General features: G+C 44.2%; 2 protein-coding genes across 3 annotated transcripts in view; one reads left to right on the forward strand and one right to left on the reverse strand.

Annotated features, from left to right (window-relative positions):
- Positions 1-11502, reverse strand: part of SEC61G (SEC61 translocon subunit gamma) — a 679333-nt gene extending 667831 nt beyond the window's left edge. Inside the window, exon 1 of the mRNA XM_050783552.1 lies at positions 11493-11502. The gene's annotated coding sequence lies outside the window, so the exon portion shown is untranslated. The remainder of the gene's footprint in view (positions 1-11492) is intronic.
- LANCL2 (LanC like glutathione S-transferase 2) overlaps positions 1-19962 on the forward strand; it is a 66253-nt gene extending 46291 nt beyond the window's left edge. For both annotated transcript variants that reach the window (XM_050783499.1, XM_050783500.1), the window contains exons 7-9: positions 11614-11790; positions 14655-14727; positions 17453-19962. In XM_050783499.1, the coding sequence (XP_050639456.1) occupies positions 11614-11790; positions 14655-14727; positions 17453-17547 (345 nt within the window). In that variant the 3' untranslated portion in view covers positions 17548-19962. The remainder of the gene's footprint in view (positions 1-11613; positions 11791-14654; positions 14728-17452) is intronic.
- The last annotated feature ends 2139 nt before the right edge of the window (positions 19963-22101 follow it).

Here is a 22101-nt window from a genome sequence, read left to right on the forward strand (position 1 = left end):
ATATATCAACAAAAAATTTAAAAAGGAAAAAGCATGTGTAATATGGTCTTACAATTGGGGGTAAAAGTATATCCTCTTCATAGTATAAACTACAGAAAATAAGTGTAGACTGAAGGTCTCTGCCAGCGGGGAAACAGACCATGTGCTGCGGAGTCCGCACATCTGTTTGCATCCCTGAGTGGAGGGTGGGGTTTGTGTTTGACCAAGGCAGGGTGGGTGCGGTGGGGGAGGCAAAGCTAGGGAAGCACAGCTCCACACTGTTTTCTCTCAAGTTACAGTTACATTGAGAGAGCCTCCATTTATTAAAGCTGTCTCTTAAAATTAGGTAGGAAATGTTCAAGTTTTTTGTAATAACAAGTGCTAACATTTTCTTCTCCTGGCATATGAAGTCCTGAGTTGTTCAGGTGTGCTGATGAAGGTGTAAAGTGTTCAAGTACTTGAAAAAATATTATTAATTATCCTTTACAAAGAAAACTGTAAGTTCAGTCCAGACTCACAAAATTTGTTTTCCCTCCCGGTAGATGCTCATCATGTGTTAGTATTTAGTAGGGTATACTCTTCTATGTAGGAACGTGTATTACTTGTTAATTTAAAGTTATATGGTATTTTAGATGGCCTTAAAATGTAAAAGTTTGGCCAGGCGCCATGACTCACACCTGCCATCCCAGCACTTTGGGAGGCCAAGGCGGGAGGGTTGCTTGAGCCCAGGAGTTGGAGACCAGCCTGGGCAACATGGCGAAACCATGTCCCTACTTAAAAAAAAAAATACAAAACTTACCTGTGTGCGGTGGCACGTACCTGTGGTCCCAGGTACCTGGGAGGCTGAGGTGGAAGGATGGTTTGAGCCTGGGAGGCAGAGGTTGCAGTGAGCTATGATCATGCCACTGCACTCCAGCCTGGGTGACACAGCAAGACCCTGCCTCAAAAAAAAAAAGAAAAAAGAAAAGGGCAAGATTTTAACAATATTCTACATTGTATTAGGAATTGTATTAATTGTGAATGATTTTCTAACAAATTACATCTGTGTACATCCAGTTACAACTGGAAGCTATTTTGATGAGTAGTTACAGCCAGTTCTTGATTATCTGACCAAAAAATCATGGGTAACGGTGGCAAATTCTTCCTTCTGTTCACGTTTTGAGCCCTAGGGCATTAGCAATTTGTGTGGGTTTAGCCACTGTAAACAAATACATTTGTTAAATGAGATTGTATTTGGAAAGATAAATGTGATGTCCAAAAAAAGCATGTAACACCCCCACCAGAGTGACACCAGTGCAGTCCTTAGATGCTGAACTGAATTTGGCAGCAGCCACAGCATCACTGTTTACGCCCACACGCCTGCCCTGGGAAGCCCCAGATAGAACTGCATTGAGAGTGCCCCCTGGTGACCAACTATTGTATATATGTCAGAAAATGCTTTCATACAAATTCTGTTCTTGAAGCTTGTTTGCAAGTTGCTTATTTGAAACATGGAAAGTTTTTCAACAGGTATCAGAATTACTTGAAAATATTTTTCTGAACTATACTTTTTTCCCCCTTACTCAAGATTCTGATACCTTCCTAATTTTAAGTATCACTTAAATAAATGTACCATAGTTTATCATTGTTTTTCTTTCTTTTTTTTTTTATTTGAGACACAGTCTCACTCTTTCCCCAGGTTGGAGTGCAGTGGCGCAATCTTGGCTCACTGCAACCTTTGCCTTCTGGGTTCAAGCGGTTCTCGTGCATTAGCCTCCCGAGTAGCTGGGATTAGAGGTACACGTCACCATGCCTGGCTAATTTTTTGTACTTTTAGTAGAGACAGGGTTTCACCATGTTGCCCAGGCTAGTCTTGAACTCCTGACCTTAGGTGATCTGCCTGCCTTGGCCTCCCAAACTTCTGGGATTACAGGTATGAGCCACTGCGTCCGGCCAGTTTATCATTGTTTTTCATTAGTTTCCAGGTTTTGGCTGTTAGGAACAAGCTACTATGAACATTCTTGCACAGGTCTGTCTGGAGACACATGTCTTCATTTCTTCTGGGTTAATATCTAGGAGTAGAATCACTGGATCGGAGGGTAGGTGTATGTTTAGCTTTAGAAATTGCCAGACTTTCCCCACAAGTTCTGGTTGTTCTGCATCTGCCAGCACTTGGCGTTGAAAGTCTTTTTAATTTTAATTATTTTGGTAGGTTTTCATTGTGGTTTATTTGTATCTTCCTGATTGACCAGGGTTGATTAATTTTTGCATGTGCTCGTGGGTCAATTGTGTATCTTCTTTTGTTGAGTGTCTCTTCATATCTTCTTATTATTATTATTATTATTTTTTGAGACAGGGCCTTACACTGTCACCCAGGCTGGAGTGCAGTCGTGGATCTTGGCTCACTGCAGCCTTGACCTTTGGGGCTCAGGTGATCCTCCCACTTCAGCCTCCCAAGTAGCTGGGACTACAGGCACGTGCCACCACACCTGGCTAAATCTTTTTATTTTTTGTAGGAGTCTTGCTTTGTTGCCCGGGCTGGTTTTGAACTCCTGGACTCAAGCAATCTTCCTGCCTTGGCCTCCCAAAGTGCTGGAATTATAGGTGTGAGCCACTGTGCCCAGCTTGTCTCTTCATGTGTTTTACCTACACTGTTTTGTTTTATTTTTGTCTTTTTGCTATTTTTGTAAGAATTCTGTATATGTTCTGGTTAAAGTCCCCTCTGTCAGATATATATCTTACAAATAATTTCTCCCTGTCTGTAGTTTGCCTAATCATATTCTTTATGGTATCTTTTGATTAATAGAGTTTTAAATTTTGATGAATTCTATTTTTCAGTGTTTTCTTTTATGATAATTACTTTCTGTGTTTTGTCTAAGGAACCTTACCTACCCTCAGGTTATATAGATAATACTCTCCTTTAATCTTTATTGTTTTAGATTTTACCTTTAGGCCTGTCATCTATCTCAAATTAAGTTTTGGATATTACATGAGGTAACAAACGAGGTGGTTTTTTCTTTTAATCATAGGGATATCTGATTGTTCCCATACCTTTTGTAGAAAAGACATTTATTTTTCCTATTTGATTGATTTTGGTTCCTCTGTCTAAAATCAAATGACCTAATAAGCCTGGGTCTGTTTCTGGACTGTATTCAGTTACTTTGGCCTGTTTACCTACATGATATTACCATGTTATTTTTCTTATTCTGCATTTATTGTAAGTTTTGAGATCAGGTAACTTAAGACCTCTAACTTTATTCTTTTTCAGAATCACTTTGAATGTTCCAGGTCCTTTGTATTTTCATATAAGTTTTAGAGTCCATTGGTCAGCTTCTAAAAATGGAGCCTGTTGGACCTGGGACTACAGTCATGCACCACCATGCCTGGCTAATTTTTGTATTTTTTGTAGAGACGGGATTTCGTCATATTGCCCAGGCTGGTCTCAAACTCCCAAGCTCAAGCAAGGGATCTGCCCACCTCAGTCTCCCAAAGTGCTGGGATTATAGGCTTGAGCCACTGTAACTGGCCACAGCTGCTTTTTGTATATTGACTTTATATTCTGTGCTAAATTCATGTATCAGTTCTAGTAGCTTTTTTATAGCTTACTTGGGATTTTCTGTGTACACATATTGTATCTGTGAGTTTTCATCCTTTTCAACCTCTGTGCCTTGTATTTCCTTTACCGCTCTTATTACATTGGTTAGGATCTATAGTAGAATATTGAATAGAAGTGGTCAGAGTGGACATCTTTGCTTTATTCACAGTCATAGAAAAAAAATTAAATATTTCCCTATCAAGTATACTTTTAACTGTTTTTCTTAGATGCCTTTTATCAGATTGAAGAAGTTTCCTTTTATTACTGGGTATCATGAAGGGGTGTTGAATTTTGTCCTTTTTTTCCCTAGATTTATTCAAATGCTCCTATGGTTTTCCTCTTTTGTTTTATTAATATGGTGATTTTACATTGATTGGTTTTTAAAAGTTGAGTCAACCTTGCATTCCTAGTATAAACCTCACTTGGACATGATTTTTATCCTTTTCTTTTTATTAATATTCCTAGATTTGATTTGCTAATATTTAAAGATTTTTATGTCTCTATTAGTGCATATTTTCTTTTTCTGTAAAATCTTTGTTGTTATTAGGAATAGGGTATCAGGATTATGCTGGTCACATACATGAGGGGAAAGTGTTTTCTCTTATTTTCAGAAGGATTTTGTGTACAATTGGTGTTATTACTTGCTTAAATGTGTGTGGGAAAATTTTTTATTATGAATTCAATTTCATTAATAGAATCATTTTGCATCAACTTTGTAAACTGTGTTTTTCAATATGTTTTCTCATTTTATCTAAGTTGTCAAATGTATTGGCATGTTATTCATATCTCATTTTTTTAATGTTTAATACTGTCCGAAGTCTTTTATTCTTTTCCTTTTTTTTTTTTTTTTTTTTTTTTTTGAGATAGAATCTTGCCATTCCTGCCAGGCTGGAGTGCAGTGGCATGATCTTGGCTCCCTGAAACCTCCGCCTCCTGGGTTCAAGCAGTTCTCCTGCTGCAGCCTTCCATGTAGTTGTGATTCTAGACACGAGCTACCACGCCTGACTAATTTTTGTGTTTTTAGTAGAGACAGGGTTTCACCACGTAGGCCAGGCTGGTCTGCAACTCCTGACCTGAGGTGATCCACCTGCTTCGGCCTCCCACAGTGCTGGGATTACAGGCGTGAGCCACCACGCTGGCCTCCCTTTTATTCTTGATATTAGTAATTTATGTTTTCTCTCTCTTTCCTCAGTCTAGATAGCAGCTTTCTCAAAGTTTTATTGATCTTTTAAAGAAATAAACTTATAAATTTTAGCTTTATTTCCTATTTCATTGATTTTTCTTTTCTTTTTAAAACTTCCTTCTATGGGTCTGGGCCCAGTGGCTCACTCCTGTAATTCCAGCAATTTTGGCCTTCTCTGCATTAATTATTCTAGTTATCAATTCTTCCACTTTTTTTTCAAAATTTTTAGTTTCTTTGCACTGGTTATGTAATTCCTCCTTTAGCTCTGAGAAGTTTGATGGACTGGAGCCTTCTTCTCTCATCTCGTCAAAGTCATTCTCCGTCCAGCTTTGATCCGTTGCTGGCGATGAGCTGCGTTCCTTTGCAGGGGGCGATGTGCTCTTATTTTTTGAATTTCCAGCTTTTCTGCCCTGCTTTTTCCCCATCTTTGTGGTTTTATCTGCCTCTGGTCTTTGATGATGGTGACGTACTGATGGGGTTTTGGTGTGGGTGTCCTTCCTGTTTGTTAGTTTTCCTTCTAACAGTCAGGACCCTCAGCTGTAGGTCTGTTGAAGATTGCTTGAGGTCCACTCCAGACCCTGTTTGCCTGGGTGTCAGCAGTAGAGGCTGCAGAAGATACAATATTGCTGAACAGCGAGTGTACCTGTCTGATTCTTGCTATGGAAGCTTCCTCTCAGGGGTGTACTCCACCGTGTGAGGTGTGGGGTGTCGGTCTGCCCCTAGTGGGGGATGTCTCCCAGTTAGGCTGCTCAGGGGTCAGGGACCCACTTGAGCAGGTAGTCTGTCCCTTCTCAGATCTCAACCTCCATGTTGGGAGATCCAATGCTCACTTCAAAGCTGTCAGACAGAGTCATTTGCGTCTGCAGAGGTTTCAGCTGCTTTTTGTTGTTGTTGTTGTTGTTGTTTAGCTGTGCCCTGTCCCCAGAGGTGGAGTCTACAGAGACAGGCAGGACTCCTTGAGCTGCTGTGAGCTCCACCCAGTTCGAGCTTCCCAGCCGCTTTATCTACTTAAGCCCCCAGCCTCGCTGCTGCCTTGCCGCCAGATGGCAGACTGCTGTGCTAGCAATGTGGGAGGCTCCGTGGGCGTGGGACCCTTCCGGCCAGGTGTGGGATATGGTCTCCTGGTGTGCCCGTTTGCTAAGATCCTTGGTAGAGCGCAGTATTGGGGTGGGAGTTACCCGATTTTCCAGGTGTTGTGTGTCTCAGTTCCCCTGGCTAGGAAAAGGAATTCCCTTCCCCCTTGCGCTTCCCAGGTGAGGCGATGCCTCCCCCTGCTTCAGCTTTCGCTGGTCGGGCTGCAGAAGCTGACCAGCACTGATTGTCAGGCACTCCCTAGTGAGATAAACCCAGTATCTCAGTTGAAATACTGTCTTCTGTGTCGCTCACGCCGGGAGTTGGAGACTGGAACTGTTCCTATTCGGCCATCTTGCTCCGCCCCTCAATTCCAGCAATTTTGGAGGCCAAGGTGGAGGATAGCTTGAGGCCACAAGTTCAAGACCAACCTGGGCAACATAGACCTCATCTCTACAAAAAATCCAAAATTATCTGGCCATGGTGGTGCCACTGCACTCTAGCCTAGGCGACAGAGTAAGACCCTGTCTTAAAAAACATAAAAAATAAAAATAAATAAAATTTATTTCTATGGACTTTAGATTTACTTTGCCGTTTTCTAACTTTTTAAAGTGGAATCTTAGGTCTTGTACCTTTCTTTTTTTCTAATACAAGCATTTAAAGCTTTACATTTTCCTCTAAGCACTATTTTAGCTCCATTCCCAAATATTTTATGTCTTGTTTTCATTTTCATTTAGTTTTAGATAGTCCCTAATTACCCTTATGATTTCTCTTTTGATTCATGGGTTATTTAGGAGTGGGTTGTGTATTTTTCAGATATTTGAGAATTGTATAGATATTTTCATTGATTTCTGATTTAATTCCATTGTTACAAAACATATTATATACGATTTAACGTTTTAAAATTTACTTAGATGTATTTTATGGCTCAGTATTTAGTCTGTCTTGATGAATGTCCCACGTGCATTTGCATGGAATGTGTATTCTCTAGTTGTCAGGCATAGCGTGCTAGAAATGTCAGTTAGGCCAATGGTTGGATGTATCGTTCAGATCTTCAATTACAGAGGTCAGCGAACTTCCTGTAATGACCCGGACAGTAAATATTTTAGGCTTGCGGTCCATGCAATCTCTGCAACCACTCAGTTCTATCATTGTAACACAAAAGCAGCCACAGCCAGTGTGTGAATGAACCATCATGACCACACTCCAGGGAACTTAATTTACAGATCAGACTGTGTGGGCTTGCAGTGTGCTGACCTTCACGGATTTGTCTTACATATTTGTTTCAGCTGTTTGTTTACTTAGTCATGGGAGGAGGAGTTTTACAGTCTCCCAACTGTTTATTTTCTTCTCTTTAATTTTTTTACTGTTTGCTTCATGCATTTTGAGGCTCTGTCCTAATACATGTTTATGATGGTTATGTTTTCCTAATGAATTGACTCTTTTATCATCATGGAGTGTTCCTTTTATCTCTGGTAATATTCTTTGTCTTGAAATCTACTTTGTCTGATATTAATGCAGCTGCTCCAGCATTTTATAATTACTGTTTGCATGACACATCTTTTTGCTTTCAGCCTGTGTGGGACTTGTGTTATAGCTAGTCTAATAATCTCAGTGTTTTAATTGGAATTAGTTCATATATATTTAATATAATTATTGATGCGGTTGGATTCAGCTCTGCCATTTAAAATTTTTTTTAATGACATTTTGTGTTTTTCCTCCCTCTGTTTTTTCTTTCCTGCTTTTTTCTTTTTTTCTTTTTTCTTTTTTTTTTTTTTTTTTTTAGGGAGGTAGAGAGATCAGTTGGAAATTTTTTAGGATTCTGTTTTAATTTTTCTGTTGACTTTTTTTTTTTTTTTTTTTTGAGATGGAGTCTCGCTTTGTCACCCAGGCTGGAGTGCAGTGGTGAGATCTCAGCTCACCACAACCTCCACCTCCCAGGTTCAAGCGATTCTCCTGCCTCAGCCTCCTGAGTAGCTGGGACTACAGGCACGTGCCACCATGCCCAGCTGGCTAATTTTTGTATTTTTGGTAGGGACGGGATTTTACCGTGTTGGCCAGGCTGGTCTCAAACTCCTGACCTCAGGTAATCCGCCCACCTCGGCCTTCCTAAGTGCTGAGATTACAGGTGTGAGCGCCACCGTGCCTGGGGCTCTGTTAACTCTTTAACTGTATCTATTTGCATATTTTTTTTACTAGTGCTACAGGGGTTGCAATATATGTCCTTAGCTTTTCATAACCTCCTTAGAGTTAACACTGAGCCACTTCACATAAACTGTAAGAAACTCATAGGCAGGTGGTTCTGCTTACTCCAGAGCTTTGCACTCTATCTGCCATATTTATAAAATCTACGAATGTTGTAAACCACTGATATAATGTTAGAATTTTTGCTTTATTTTTAATTTAAAAAATTCTTTTTGAAGAGACAGGGTCCTCACTGTGTTGCCCAGGCTAGTCTCGAACTCCTGGGCTCAAGTGATCCTTCTGTTTCAGCCTCCTAAAGTGCTGGGATTACAGGTGTGAACTACCATGGCTGGCCAGAAATTTTGCTTTAAATAGCCCTGCATATTTTATCTTAATTGATACAAGCAAAAAAGATAGTTTTGTTATTTATTTATGTAGTGCCCATTTTTAGTGGTCTTTGTTTCTTCCTGAAGATCCTGATTTCTATCCAGTATTATTTCTTTCATCCTGTAGAATTTTACTTAGCATAGGTTTGGTGACAACTAATTGATTTTCATTTGTCTTAAATTTGTTTTTATTTCACCTTTATTCTTAAATACATTTTTGCTGGATGGGGAATTCTAGGTTGACTTTTTTTCTTTTTGGTGCTTTAAAGGCATTGTTCCGTCATCATCCACCTCTGTTGTTTCCAAGTCATTCTCTGCACTGTTCTCTTGTATAGAACGTGTGCTTTTTCTCTAGAGGCTTTCACGGTTTCCTCTTAATTTTTGGTTTTTAATAGTTTAACTGTCACGTGCCTAGATGTATTTGTATTTATCGTGCTTAAGATCCTTTGAACTTGAACTTGTAAACGTGTATCTTTTAGTACACTGGGTGACTGGCTCCTCTTTTCCTGCAGGTTCCTGAGGCTTTTGTTTTCTAGATTTCTTGTTCTTCTCTGTAATTAGGATTAGATGATTGCTATTTCCCTGGTTTTGTATTCACTAATGATTTCTTCTGTTATGTCCAGCCTGCTCGTAAACCCACCCAGCGAGTTTTGTAATTTTAGCTATTGATGTTTTTCTAGGTCCAGAATATCCCTTTGTTTCTGTCTTATTCTGCCTTTCTCTTCTGAGGGTTCACTAATGATGATTATAGTCCCCTTTTCATCTTTGAAGATATTTCTAATTACTGCCTAAAACCCTTGTCTCTATTTCTGATGTTTGAGTCACCTTGGGATCCATCCGTTTTGTAGCATGGGCGCACAGGCCCAGGTCGGGTGCGGCAGCTGACCTGAAGTCACAGCCTGCCGTGGTGGAACAGGGACTCTAGCCCTGTGTCTGACTGACTCCAGAGCCCTCGGGTTTTCCTTCGCATTGTGCTGTCTTTCTGCACTTTCTGTCCTGTACTGCCCAGGGAAACTTACCATTTGGGGGAGGTAATGTGGATAAGTACATGGATTTTGTAGCCCATGTATGATTGCTGTAATACAATGTGGAGAAGATGAATCTGTGATTTAGTCCAGGAGCTCTTTTCTGTAGTTCTGAATTCTCGGATGTCTCGCTGTTAGAAGTAGCTGTTTGCTTAGAGCATGAGTGTATGTGGTGGCAGGAGCAGACATGGTAGGCTGCTGGTGCTGAGAAGCAGCAGTGCAGGCTGCATTGTGGGCATGACTCTAGCAGCCTCAGCCTCGCAGGCACAGGGACGGCATGAAGGAACCCTGTTCGGTTTCCATGTGGACCCTCAGTCACCCGGGTTCCCACCAGCAGGGGCAGCTCTGGCTCACTAATTTAGGGCTGTCCTCACTCTGTGTGATTTCAGGACACAACCTCTCAAACAATATCTTCTCACCCATTAGCTTTGACCAAATATTTCCTTAGGATGGGAAAACATGTTTTCCTTTACAGTTCATTTTCAGAGGCTTAAGATGCAAGTGACAGGATGAAGTATGTGTGCTGGCACGATACCATAGAAAGAGTAATGGTTAATCATAGCCAAGAAATAGCTAGCACTTCCCATGTGCCAGGCACTGTTCCAGAAGCTCCAAGGATGTGATCACATCTTAATCTTCATAGCAAGCCACTGAGGTGAAGGACGGTCATCCTTTTATAGTTGAGAAAACTAAGACATAGACTTTTCAGTGACTTAGCCAAGGTCACACAGTTAAAGGGTGACAGTAGGGACTCAGGTCAGGCTGTCTGACCCCAGAGCCCACATCTTAGCTGCCTTTGTGACTGATAGAGGGGGTCCTGCTTCTGATTCCCTAACAGCCTAACTTTGGGAACATTTAATCTCCCTGGTGATTTGCTGTGCCTTTGTTTCCCACTCTGCCCTCTGTAGACACTGGTCGCAGTTCGTGCCCAGTCCCCCCACCTCCGCCATTTTCCTGCGACCTCAGAGCCCTTCTCGACTGAGTGCCCAGCTAATCAGTCACAAGTAGAGGGACCTGACCTGCCACCCAAGTAGTGATGACCTTTGTGCCTCTGATCCATTGTCCAAAACCCATTTGCACTGGAATGGGATGAGTTAGCAGGTAGACATAACTAAGAACAGACTCTGAGGAAAGGATCAGGAAAACAGTATATGGCATGTGAGGAGAAAGAAGAAAATGTACAAGGGAATCTCAGGAGGTGAAAACCCACAGCTTCTTCTTGCCGTCTCTTGCCTTCACTGAGCCTGCCTGTCTCTGCAGCTGACCATATAAACAACTCAGGGAGGTGATGCTTGCTCCTGGACCCCAGAAAGCTGTGTGCCAGCTTCCTTGGGATGGGTGAAGATGGATCTTGCCAGCCTGGTGGGGCAGGGTCCTCAGGTCCTGTTGAGGTGTACTGACCAGTGTGTTGGACATTCTTGCCCTGCTAACAGGGCCTCACTCTCTCGATGCCTTCTACAAGAGCAGAAATTTTAGAGCTATGGGACGTACGTGCCAAGAAACAAGAAAAACATCTTACCAAAAAGATATGGCAGCTTTAATTTTAATTTTAAAGACTAAATTTTAGAATTATTTTAGTAAAACTGTAAAACAGAAGGAGGACAAGGGGAATAGGCTGATGCGGGGGTCCCCAGCCCAGCCCCCAGGCTGTGAATTGGTACTGGTCTGTGGCCTGTTAGGGACTGGGCTGCACGGCAGGAGGTGAGCAGCAGCGAGCAAGCGAAGCTTCAACTGTGTTTGTAGTCGCTGCCTATCACTCACATTACTGTCTGAGCTCTGCCACCTGTCAGATCAGTGGCCACGTTAGATTCTCGTGGGAGAGCGAACCGTATCGTGAACTGCTTATGCGAGGGATCTAGGTTGCGTGCTCCTTATGAGAATCTAACTAATGCCTGATGATCTGAGGTGGAACAGTTTCATCCCAAAACCATCCCCAACTCCCCTTCCTGGCTGTGGAAAAATGGTTCCACAAAACCAGTTCCTGGTGCCAGAAAGGTTGGAGACCACTGGGCTAATGAATTGAGATTGTGAGATTCTATGTACGATGTTGCTGCTGTTTTTTGTTTGTTTGTTTGTTTGTCTGTTTTTCACCCCCAGTACCATTTCAGTTTTCCTAATATCATGCCATGTCCTAACCAGAAAGGGAAAGTATTTTGCCAGCTCGTCATTGAAACTGTCTTTTTAACACTGCTTTGTTTTTAATTTGCCAAGGTCTTTAAGGAGGAGAAGTACTTGAAAGAGGCCATGGAGTGTAGCGATGTGATTTGGCAGCGAGGTTTGCTGCGGAAGGGCTACGGGATCTGCCATGGGACTGCTGGCAACGGTTACTCCTTCCTGTCCCTTTACCGTCTCACGCAGGATAAGAAGTACCTCTACCGAGCTTGCAAGGTGAGGGTGGCTCTGTTGGAACTGCTTCCGAACAACCCTGAGTGTGCACAGAGTCCAGAAGTACAACTCCTGTTCCTTCTTTTAATCTGTTTCTCCCAACTCTGTAGCTTCCTCTTTTTCTTCTGACACAGCTTTGTCTGTGGCTTCTCTGGGCCACAGTGTCCCTGTCTATAGAATGGGGAGCACAAATGTCAATGGCTTCTGAAGAATATGTGTCCTGGAGTCACTACCTGATGAGAATTACCACCTGTGCCATTTATTGGCTTCATGAGTTTGAATGTGTCTCTTCTTCTAGCCTCAGTTTCCTCATTTGTACAGATAGAAAAAAAATACTACCCACCTCCTAAGGATGTTGCAAGCAGAACTGAGCTAATGTGCAGATCGTCTGTAATCATCCTGCCAGACCCTCCAGCGGCTTCCCATCGACTGTAGATGGAGCCTGCACTCCTCCGCCAGGTTGACAGAGCCCTGTGCATCTTGGCCCCCTCTGTGTCTCTGCCTAGTCTCCTCACCGTACCCTGCCCTCTAGCCTGCCGTAATACAGCCATGCCGCCCTAAGAGCGGAGTGTGTCACTCTTGTTTCCGCTGGACCTGTCGTTAACTCTTCCCTTCAGGAGCACTCTTCCTTCAGCATGTGGATGGTGGCTCTTGCCATGCTGATCTGAACTGTGACATTCTAAGAAGGACCTTTGAGACCCCCAAGTGGATGATCACTCAGTTGCTCATTGTATGTTTTTGCGTGTTTCTTGAGTATGTAGGCTGGTAGAACATAAGCTTCTTGATCTTGTTTGTCTGGGTCACTATTCTACACTAGTACTTGGAGCAGTGTATATCTCCTAGTAGAAACTCAGTAAACATGCACTGGACATGTGAAGATGAATGGCACAGAGCAAGACTCAGTAAATGTTTGCTAGTATTCTTATTATGTACACATTTCACAGAATGTAGTTGTGTGCACACAGAAAAAAGATTGGAAGAAAATACACTAAAGTGTGTACAGTGACCCTTGTTAGATGGAGGCATTGCGGCTGATGTGTTCTTTATACTTTTTGAATATCTGTTACTTTATGAAGCCTTTTCTCAACCCAAATGGAATGGGCCCCACCTTGTTGGTGCGCCGGAAAATGCACGCACATCTGTGGCTCCCCCACTGATGGAAGCATGCAGGAGGCTGTGGAAGCAAAGAGGGCAGGGCCCAATTTGGCATGGCAGGTCAGCAGAAGAAACTGCTGTTCCGAAGTCCCGGAGGTGTGAGCGCCCAGACACTATGGCTGGAGCACGGGGGATGGGGCAGAACAGGAGCCAGCAAGCGAGGAGCAGCTAGATTCCGCAGTCCTGGGCCAGCCTTGATGATGTGATGATGGTAGATGATTATGCAAATATGGACAATGCAGGAGGGTTGAGATGCCGCCGGTTTTTTAAAGATGAGGGGTTTTTCAGGTGGGCCAGGCAGGGGTGGCCTGCAGAGGTAGAATGCAGTTCTGATAAGGAGAATAGCCTGGGCAGAGCTGCAGAGCAGGAACCAGCTCAGTGTGTTCCTGACTCCATAAGCACTTCAGCCTTTAGGGTGCAAAGGGAAGGAAATGTGTGAGGAAAGGTGTGAGGAAGGAAAGGTGAAGTCAGACAGGTGGGTGGAGGCCGGAGAAAGTTAGTCCTTCCCTGTAGCCAGTAGTTCTCAACCTTGTACCACTGGGAAGCTTTCAGATAATGACTGGACCTCACTGTAGACCAGTTAAATGAGGAACCCCCAGCACTAATATTTTTCAAGCTCCCCCAGTAATTTTAGTAATCAGCTAGCATTGGATACCGATTTGGAAGATGGGGGCTCATGGAAGGGTTTGGAATCCATGTTCAGACTCCTCTTTTAGAAAGATCGCTGTGGTCCCAGTAGGAAGAATGAGGCGAACTTGGGTTTCCCTAAATAGCGGTTTAGTAATTAATGCAAGAAATGTTGAGTTATAAACCAAAGCATAGGTTGGGATAAAAAATGAGACATTTAGAAACACGTATGATGTAAAGCCCACAGAATTTAATGCATGTTTTTAAATGTGGAGAAGATGGAAATATCTGAATGTCTTTCTGTTGTCTGACTCGGAAAACTGGGTAGATGGGCCATCAGACAAGCTAAGAGTGAGCAGATTGGGAGGGTAAAAGCAGAGTGAGTTTCTTTTTACGTGTGCTGAACTTGATACTCCTCATGTTTATTACTTATGATTCTTAGTGTACAAATGACTCTTCAAATTATGTTAGCTTAGGCACAAAAGGGAAGTTTATTAAAACGATATGGAAATACCCATTGAAGAGGTCTAAGAAAAAAGGGTCAAGGAGCTCAGAGGAGACCACAGGAAGGGCTGAGAGCCAGGGGCTGTGAAGGTGGAGAGACTGCCAAGCAGCAGCTGTGGAGGGGCTGCGGTGAGAGGCGGCGCCCCGGGCAGGGCTGAAGCTGTTTCCCAGCTGGGGCCGGGGGAGCTGGCAGCTGCTGCTGAGGGCCGTTTTAGACCCAGGGTTTTTTGTTCAGGATAGAGCAGGCGTTTCGAGTTGCTTCTAGAATCGTCAGCTGAAGCGGCAGGAGGAAGGTGCCAGGGAGAACAGAGTGTCATTGAGCTGTTCAGTTTTCACCTCAGACTTCCCAGCAGCCGTAAGGCAGACCCCACTCTACAGCTGAGGCAGCCACAAGCAGAGGTGACAAGACTTGCTAGGCCTTGCCCCTGGAAGAGGGGGCGCAGGAGCCCGTGGAGCCCACACTGAATGCCCTACAGCTGGGGGTCCACTTCCCTAATTCCTGTGAAGACATTGCATTCTCATTTATTACCTTTTCACCAAGTAGAAACTCCAGTCTTAAAAAGGAATCCCTTTCTTTTCAGTTTGCAGAGTGGTGTCTAGATTATGGAGCACACGGGTGCCGCATTCCTGACAGACCCTATTCACTCTTTGAAGGTAAGAGTGAGAAAAATGCTATGGTTTAAATGTTTGGGTGAAATTGGTTCTCCTGCCCCTGTGGACTGGCACTGTTCACATTTGACCTGGCTCAAGTAATACTTCCAAACTGTAAAATAAGTCAGCAAATTAGCTTATTGCTGAAAATTATGTGGAATCTCCTCACCTTACCTATGTTTTTTGCTCCTGTGAATGTCTTCCAAGTGCTGTTAGGTTTTTTGTGAGGTGTCTCTGCAGACAGAACGTGGGCGGCTTGCTTTTAGCAATGGAAGAAATAGTTTACTCCTCTGTGTTTCATCTGTAATGTTGCGTACTTAATATTGGTGTATTCATGGGAAGCTTTACTAATTACTTAATATATATTTAATATTATATAAAGAAGTATGAATAATTAATATTGGCAATTAGAAATATTGGTAATTAGAAAAATAGCAAAAGTGAATATTGAAGAAGGTTCTGAAAAGAAGAGCACCGATAGGCAGTCAGTGAAAGCAGCAAGGATTCCAAGTCCACCAAGGGCACAGGGGAGGGAAGACTGGAGCACAAACAGAGAAGCCCCACAAACAGGCCCGGATACTCATTAGATTTATATGTGGGTGTGGGCGTGCTTTCTGTTTGCTAATATTTTGGTAAAGGTTTTTGCATCTCTATTCATGAAGGGTACTGGCCTATAGTTTTCCTGTTCTGTGCTGTCTTTCTCTGGTGTTGGTATCAGGGTCGTACTGACCTAACAAACTGTGTTGAGAAGTGTCTTTCTTCTCTTCTGTTTTCTGGGACGGACTGTGTGTTAATTGGTGGAAGAATTGGTATTAATGTAACTGAAATGTTTAGTAGAATTCTCTAGTACAAACTTCTAGGTCTGGAGATTTATTTTTCTAGACTTTTAAAAGAAATTCAATTTTTAAAATAGTTATAGGGCTGTTCAAGTTTCATATTGGGTGAGCTGTCATAGTTTGTAATTTTGGGGAAATCGGTTAATTGTGTACATGTGGTGAAATTCATATGTGTACGCTATTGGTAGTATCCCCTTATCATCCTCTGTCTACATCATCTGTAGTGGTATGTCCTGTTTTAGTTTTTATACTGGTAATATTTTTAAATCACTTTTTAGAAATATGAGCAGAAAATAGAGCATGTGTCACATCTTTTGCAGAAGATGATCTTTTTAATATTCAAAGAACTCATAAGGAAAAAGTACTTATTAGAATAAAAGTTTTAGTCCTCGATGTCATAAAAGTGCAATGCATTTGCATCAGATATAACAGAGTTAATGCCGGCACTCTAAATGGAGTTTATCTAGTTGATAATAGCACCTCCAGAGCCCCAGTGGGTCGAAAGCTTTGGACCCTAAAGGCAGGAAATTCATAGGTCACCTCCTTCCCCTGTGCCTCGCCAGTGCCTGGCAGACAGAACTGTGGGGGACTCTCACCAAATTCCCGTCGGGATGGAGGGATCATTAGTCCATGTGCCTAGCAACGCAGGCCATTGTGGCAAACTGGCTGGCTGGAAGAGCCACTGGGAGGGCTCCCTGGCACCTGGCGCCTCTTCTGGAGGAGCTCACTCCTGCTGGAGCGCGCCGCCCAGTGGATCTGCTGCCCACACACCTGAGCAGGAAAGCCAGGCTCGTCCCCGCAGGGCCTGCTGTGGGGCCTCCTATGCTCGTTATGGGTCCCTGTTTACTTCTCATGGGCACTCCTAGGTCAGTGGTTTTCTGATTTTTTAAATAAGTTTCTGGAACCCTTTCTTTAAACAAACTTACAGAGAAGGCTGGGAACACCCCAGATGACCTTCAGTAGGCAAAATGGGGAAACGGTCTGCAGTGTACTGTTCAGCAGTATGACGGGGCCAACTATGGACACGCACAGAACATGAGTGAACTGCAGGAACCCTGAAAGGAACCAGATGCAAGGGCTGTACACTGTGGCCATGCTCCTAAGAGTGCCAAAGCAGGCAGAAGTAATCCCTGGTGGACCAAGACCAGGCTGCCGGTTACCCCTGGGGGGACCACAGGGGCTGGAGGGACTGGAGAGGGGCACTTGGAACTTGTGGGGTGATGGAAATATTCCAGGTCTTAATCGCGTTTCTTTTGCACAGGTGTATATGCATTTGACAAACCCTCAGAGAAGTACACTTTGGATTTGTGTGTTTCATTGTACATCAAAAGAAAAACTGTAAACAAAAACCCTATAAGGGAGGAATTGTTCTGATTTGAGTGGGGACAGGAGACCTGGAGGCCTTGGTGGGCTACTAGCGCCTTCCCCATCCCATACCCTTCCTATGCTGCTGTGAGTCTAGTTGAAAACCCGCTGCTTAATTACTGCAGTGATTTGGGGTGGGGATTTTGACCAAATATCAAGAAGATGTAAAAGCAACTTTGAGCATATACAGGTTCTTGAGGGGAAGCTCCATGTGTAGGAGTATCGTAATTAGCAGCATCCATAAGTTCCATAGCGATTCTATGATGTCACCTTAAAGTTTCAAGATATAAGATTAAAGCCCAGTAACCAATTTTTAAAATATAAGACCGTGAGGAAAGCTGGTATTATTATATTACCTGCTGGGTGCTAAATATAAGGATATCTTTGTTTTTTAATGAAGTCATCTTTAGAGTCCTCAGCACCTTTCCCACATGCTTGCAGCCCCTGGTAAGGGAAATGATTAAAAGTCACTGTCTTAGACACTACCCTTGTGCCATTCGTAAGAGGCTCCTCATTTTACGTTGCAGGCATGGCTGGCGCTATTCACTTTCTCTCCGATGTCCTGGGACCAGAGACATCACGGTTTCCAGCATTTGAACTTGACTCTTCGAAGAGGGATTAAAAGGTGCAAAAAGACAACTAAAATACCCGTTTGGAACAAAAGCCACCAGATTGCTTAGTGCCTGACACAGAAACAACTGGGAATCCTGAAAGAGAAGCAGACACTGTCACAGGCCCCTCTGTTAGAGCATGAGTGATCGAAGCCATCCATCAACATTAACGGCACCCTCATCAGTATAAAATATGACTTCTTCACATACAGATTCTCTGTAGTGTTTGCATGTTTCTTGGTGTTTGTTGTATCCAGGTGTAAGTTGTTTTAAATGGAAGGCCCTTCTATTCCTGGGGGCTCAGAGCTGACCATGCATGAATGTATGGCAGTGTCCACTTTTCTGTATAAAATGTATAAAGTGGGGTTTCTTCCATATTGACAAACGAGGGAACAGATGATATCTATCTGGTATATCAGAAAGATTATCTAGGGTCTATCCTAGTAATAATACATTGTCAGCCTTTTCTGTGGCACCTTCCAGATGAGTATGAGGGAACCACCACTCCAAGGATGGACAGGAGCAGCAGTTCCGCAGGGGCGTGCTGGGGTGGTTTGGGAGGGCACAGCTGAACGCTTCCTGTTTGGATTTTGCACTCACCTTTGTGTTTTAAAGAAGCCTCAGGGTGCACTGTGGCCCTGTCAGGGCCCCATTCCCAGCAGAGGCTTCAGGTGCTTTGTGTAGGGTCCAGGGCAGCCGGAGCTTTGAGGGTGAGACTTCTGGACCCAAAGGGAGCTTTCCCAAGAAGCCTTTGGTGGCCACACTGTAGGCAGCAGTGACTAAGCACTGGCAGTTCCAGAACATTTACCCAGGTGTATGTTACTAAAACAGGCTCCACCTCAGTTTATCAGCGTTATAAGTTACTGTTCTAAGAAGAGTAAATACAGTTCCAGATGGGTTATTACAGATGAACAGAAAGTCACTCAGCTGGACTCATGTCCCTGCAATTAAACTTATTTCAACCTTTTGGAAAGTTATCAAAGTCTAAATTTGGAATGAATGCATTTCATATTTTTTGTCTACTTTTGGGTGGTAAGTACTAGCCCTCATTTATAGATATGAGAAACATAATGTTCTAACCAGCATCATTATGGTATTTGTGTGACTTTTATTTAAAAAAATGTGAGCAGTAATTTGGGTTAGCCTACCTTCATTCATTCTGTCACATAGATTTCAGTTTTTAGAAGGGTTTCTGTCATCCTGGAACAGGTGGTCTGGGACTAAGGACTTCTCATCTTGTGAGCTAAGGCTTGTGTCATGAAAGACAAGTGGACTCTCTTAACAGCCCAGTCTTCGTCTGCAGGGGGCAGCCTGAGCATTTCCCAGCCCCAGTGTCCACACCTCTCAGAAAGGAGAAAAAAGAATGTCAGTTTAGGAGAAAAGCCTCCTTTTTACTTGTGTGATTATGTGTGGAGCTGGCACCCTAAATGTGTGACATTCAGCTTCTAAACGATGCCTGGAGAGTCTCTTTGCTGCAGACACCCTTGCTCCTGAGTCATGATTATTTTCTTTCATGTTAGATTGACGACTTCTGTGAATAGAACTCATCCTGATCCTATTTTACCTGACCTCCTGGACCCGCGGATGGGCTTTGCAGGCAGTCCAGCAGCCCAACCTGCAGGCAGGATGCTGTCATCAACGAGCTGAGGGCAGCTGCTTTGCAGAAGACCTCACACGATGTCCAATCACATCCAAATAACATTGTTCCCATCCTCCCCACCCACCTCATCAAAACATAACACATCACAGCACTCGGTAGAGGTCCTGCCTCCCTGTTTCCCAAGGAAAGCAAGTAGGCAACACAGCCAGCACGGTGCTCTCCAGGGCGGCCCCTCTCAGAGGAGGAGGCAGCTGGTGCAGCCAGGCGTCTGCAGAGCAGCCACGAAGGTGGCCTAGGATCCAGGTGTCTCCCAGGTGAGTCCATCCACACACACATTTAAAAAATACTATTAGTCTTTCTAATACACTGAGGGAAAGATTTTTAAAAATCTGTGGAATAAAGGAGGAGATTTTATTTACAGATTTTTTAAAAAGCCACGTGGGTTGACACCTTCCTCCTTACCCACTAGATGTCAACAGAGGTGCTGTTCTGTGACTCTGCATTAACCCCTGCCTCATGTCACATGTGCTGCTGTGTGACAGTAATTCCAGCTCAGTCCCTGCAGGCAAAGGAGAAACGGGACTTCACAGGACAGAGGATTGACAGAAGTCAGTTTAAGGGAAGTGTTTGAATCAGACTTTAGTACATCTCATTCATTTCTTGGATTTGTGTTCACAATTGTGTTCTCTAAAATGTGTCTAAATTTTAAAAATATGTACATGCATAATGTCATTTTAAAATATGAAGGAAGGAATTTGATGTCCACAAAAAGTGTTTGAGGTTCTTTGGTTTTGTTAGTAAAAGCCAGTTCTGTGGTGTTGACCTATGGAATCATCATTCATTTTCATTTCTCCGTGTTTGAGAGTGACATGGGTTAGGAGCAATGGCATCTGTTCCGAAGGTTGGATGCTTCACTTAAAAATGTGACAGTTGTGGCTGGGCCTGATTGCTCACGTCTGTAATGTCAGCACTTTGGGAGGCCGAGGTGGGCAGATCACGAGGTCAAGAGATCCAGACCATCCTGGCCAACATGGTGAAACCTGTCTCTACTAAAAACATTAAAATTAGCTGGGCGTGGTGGCAGCCACTGTAGTCTCAGCTACTGGAGAGGCTGAGGCAGGAGAATCAATCACATGAACCCAGGAAGTGGAGGTTGGAGGTTGCACTGAGCTGAGATCACACCACTGCACTCCAGCCTGGAGACAGAATGAGACTCCGTTTCAAAAACACAAAAACAAAACAAAACAAAAAGGCAGTTGCTTGCGTTACAATGTTCTAGTTGCAGGTCTCTTCTTCTTTCTTTCTTTTTTTTTTCGAGACTGAGTTTCGCTCTTGTTGCCCAGGCTGGAGTGCAATGGTGTGATCTCGGCTCGCTGCAACCTCCACCTCCCAGGTTCAAGCTATTCTCCTGCCTCAGCTTCCCGAGTAGCTGGGATTACAGGTGCAAGCCACCATGCCTGGCTAATTTTGTATGTTTAGTAGAGATGGGGTTTCACTATATCGGTCAGACTGGCCTCAAACTCCTGACCTCAGGAGATCCACCCGCCTCAGCCTCCCAAAGTGCTGGGATTACAGGTGTCAGCAACTGTGCCCGGCCCTAGTTGCAGGTGTCTATACGTGCATTCTTTTTGATTCCAACAAGACCTTTGGAACCCTGGGTGAGAAGAGCCGCATCTATCGAGCTCCCTCCTTGTGATGGGCCCTTTGTTTTCACAGCAGCTCTGGGAAGGGGGACTGTTGTAAATACCACTTTCTCACAGTCGAGACAGTGCCGGACTTGCCCAGCGTCTCACAGCCCATGCGTGGGACAGTCGGGTCAGACCCAGGTGCTGCTCATGGTGCGCCACTCCCTCTTCCCTGGGTGCTTGATGCAGGAGGAAAGCCACGGAAACCCCGGAGGGCTCTGCCACGTGCCCATGAGCACATGGCTAGTGAACAGAAAAGCAGGGCGGACCATGTAGGGCTGCTTCCTCTGGCCCTGTCATGTCTCCTCCCCCGCGGCCTTCTAGGTGGGGAGGGACCCTACAGCCATTTGTCGGAATTGAAACTGCTTTTTAACTTAGTATTACTAGGCAGTTTTCACATCTGTTGCTTCATTTGCTAAATTTACAAAAACAATAGTCCAAGTTTAAAGTCCAGGTTCCCTAAGACATCTTTACAAACCATCTCCACTCCCACCCAGGCTCTGTGCTGCGGCTTCTATGGCCCTACCTTTCGTGAGCCTCATAGTTTGGTGAGAGGCTGGATGTGTGATGTGGATGGGACTGTTGGTGGTCCTCAGGAGGCACAGGCCCACTACATTGCACGCAGAATTCTGCGTGCACATGATTACTGACCTGGAGAGACAGTTCCCAGTTTTCATTAGCGCTTCAAAGCAGTGTGTGACCTGAAAAAGTTGAAGTGTCAGGTTGGGAGGTAAAGAATGTGTGTGGGCCAGCCGGGCTTCAAAGCATGGAGCCGGGGGTGCTGTGGGAGGTGGACATGGCCGCAGGATTGGATCAGGAGGTGCCGTCGCATTTAGGAAGACCCCTCCTGTAGTGGAAGATGCTGCCAGCAGGTCCTGACTTTTCCACATCAGTGTCAAGTCCATCGTGACCAAGGCCCTGGTGCCTGTCAGCGTCTTCTCTGCTTCCCGGACACGGCTGTGGGCATGGGAAGTGGTGGTCCACGCAGCACAGCATGCAGCCCTGAGTGAACCGGCCGGTGGGCTTCTGGAAGGCTATTCCATCCATTGTCTCCTGTCAGAGGCGGGGCTCCTGTATGATCCTGTTTTACCCAGACTGCAGCTCCCTGCAGGCCAAGGCGTAGGGACTCAGATGCCTGGGGCTATCCTGAGATCAGTCAGCTTCACAAATCTCACTGTCCCCAGCTCCCTCTCGTCTGGAGGTGGGAGGCGCGATTTTCTTCCACTCAGCAAATGCTTACGGAGCAGCAGCACTGTGCCAGGCATTGTGCTGAGTGCTGC

This window comes from Macaca thibetana, chromosome 3 (genome assembly GCF_024542745.1).
Source record: "Macaca thibetana thibetana isolate TM-01 chromosome 3, ASM2454274v1, whole genome shotgun sequence".
In the NCBI taxonomy this organism is placed as follows: Eukaryota; Metazoa; Chordata; class Mammalia; order Primates; family Cercopithecidae; genus Macaca; species Macaca thibetana.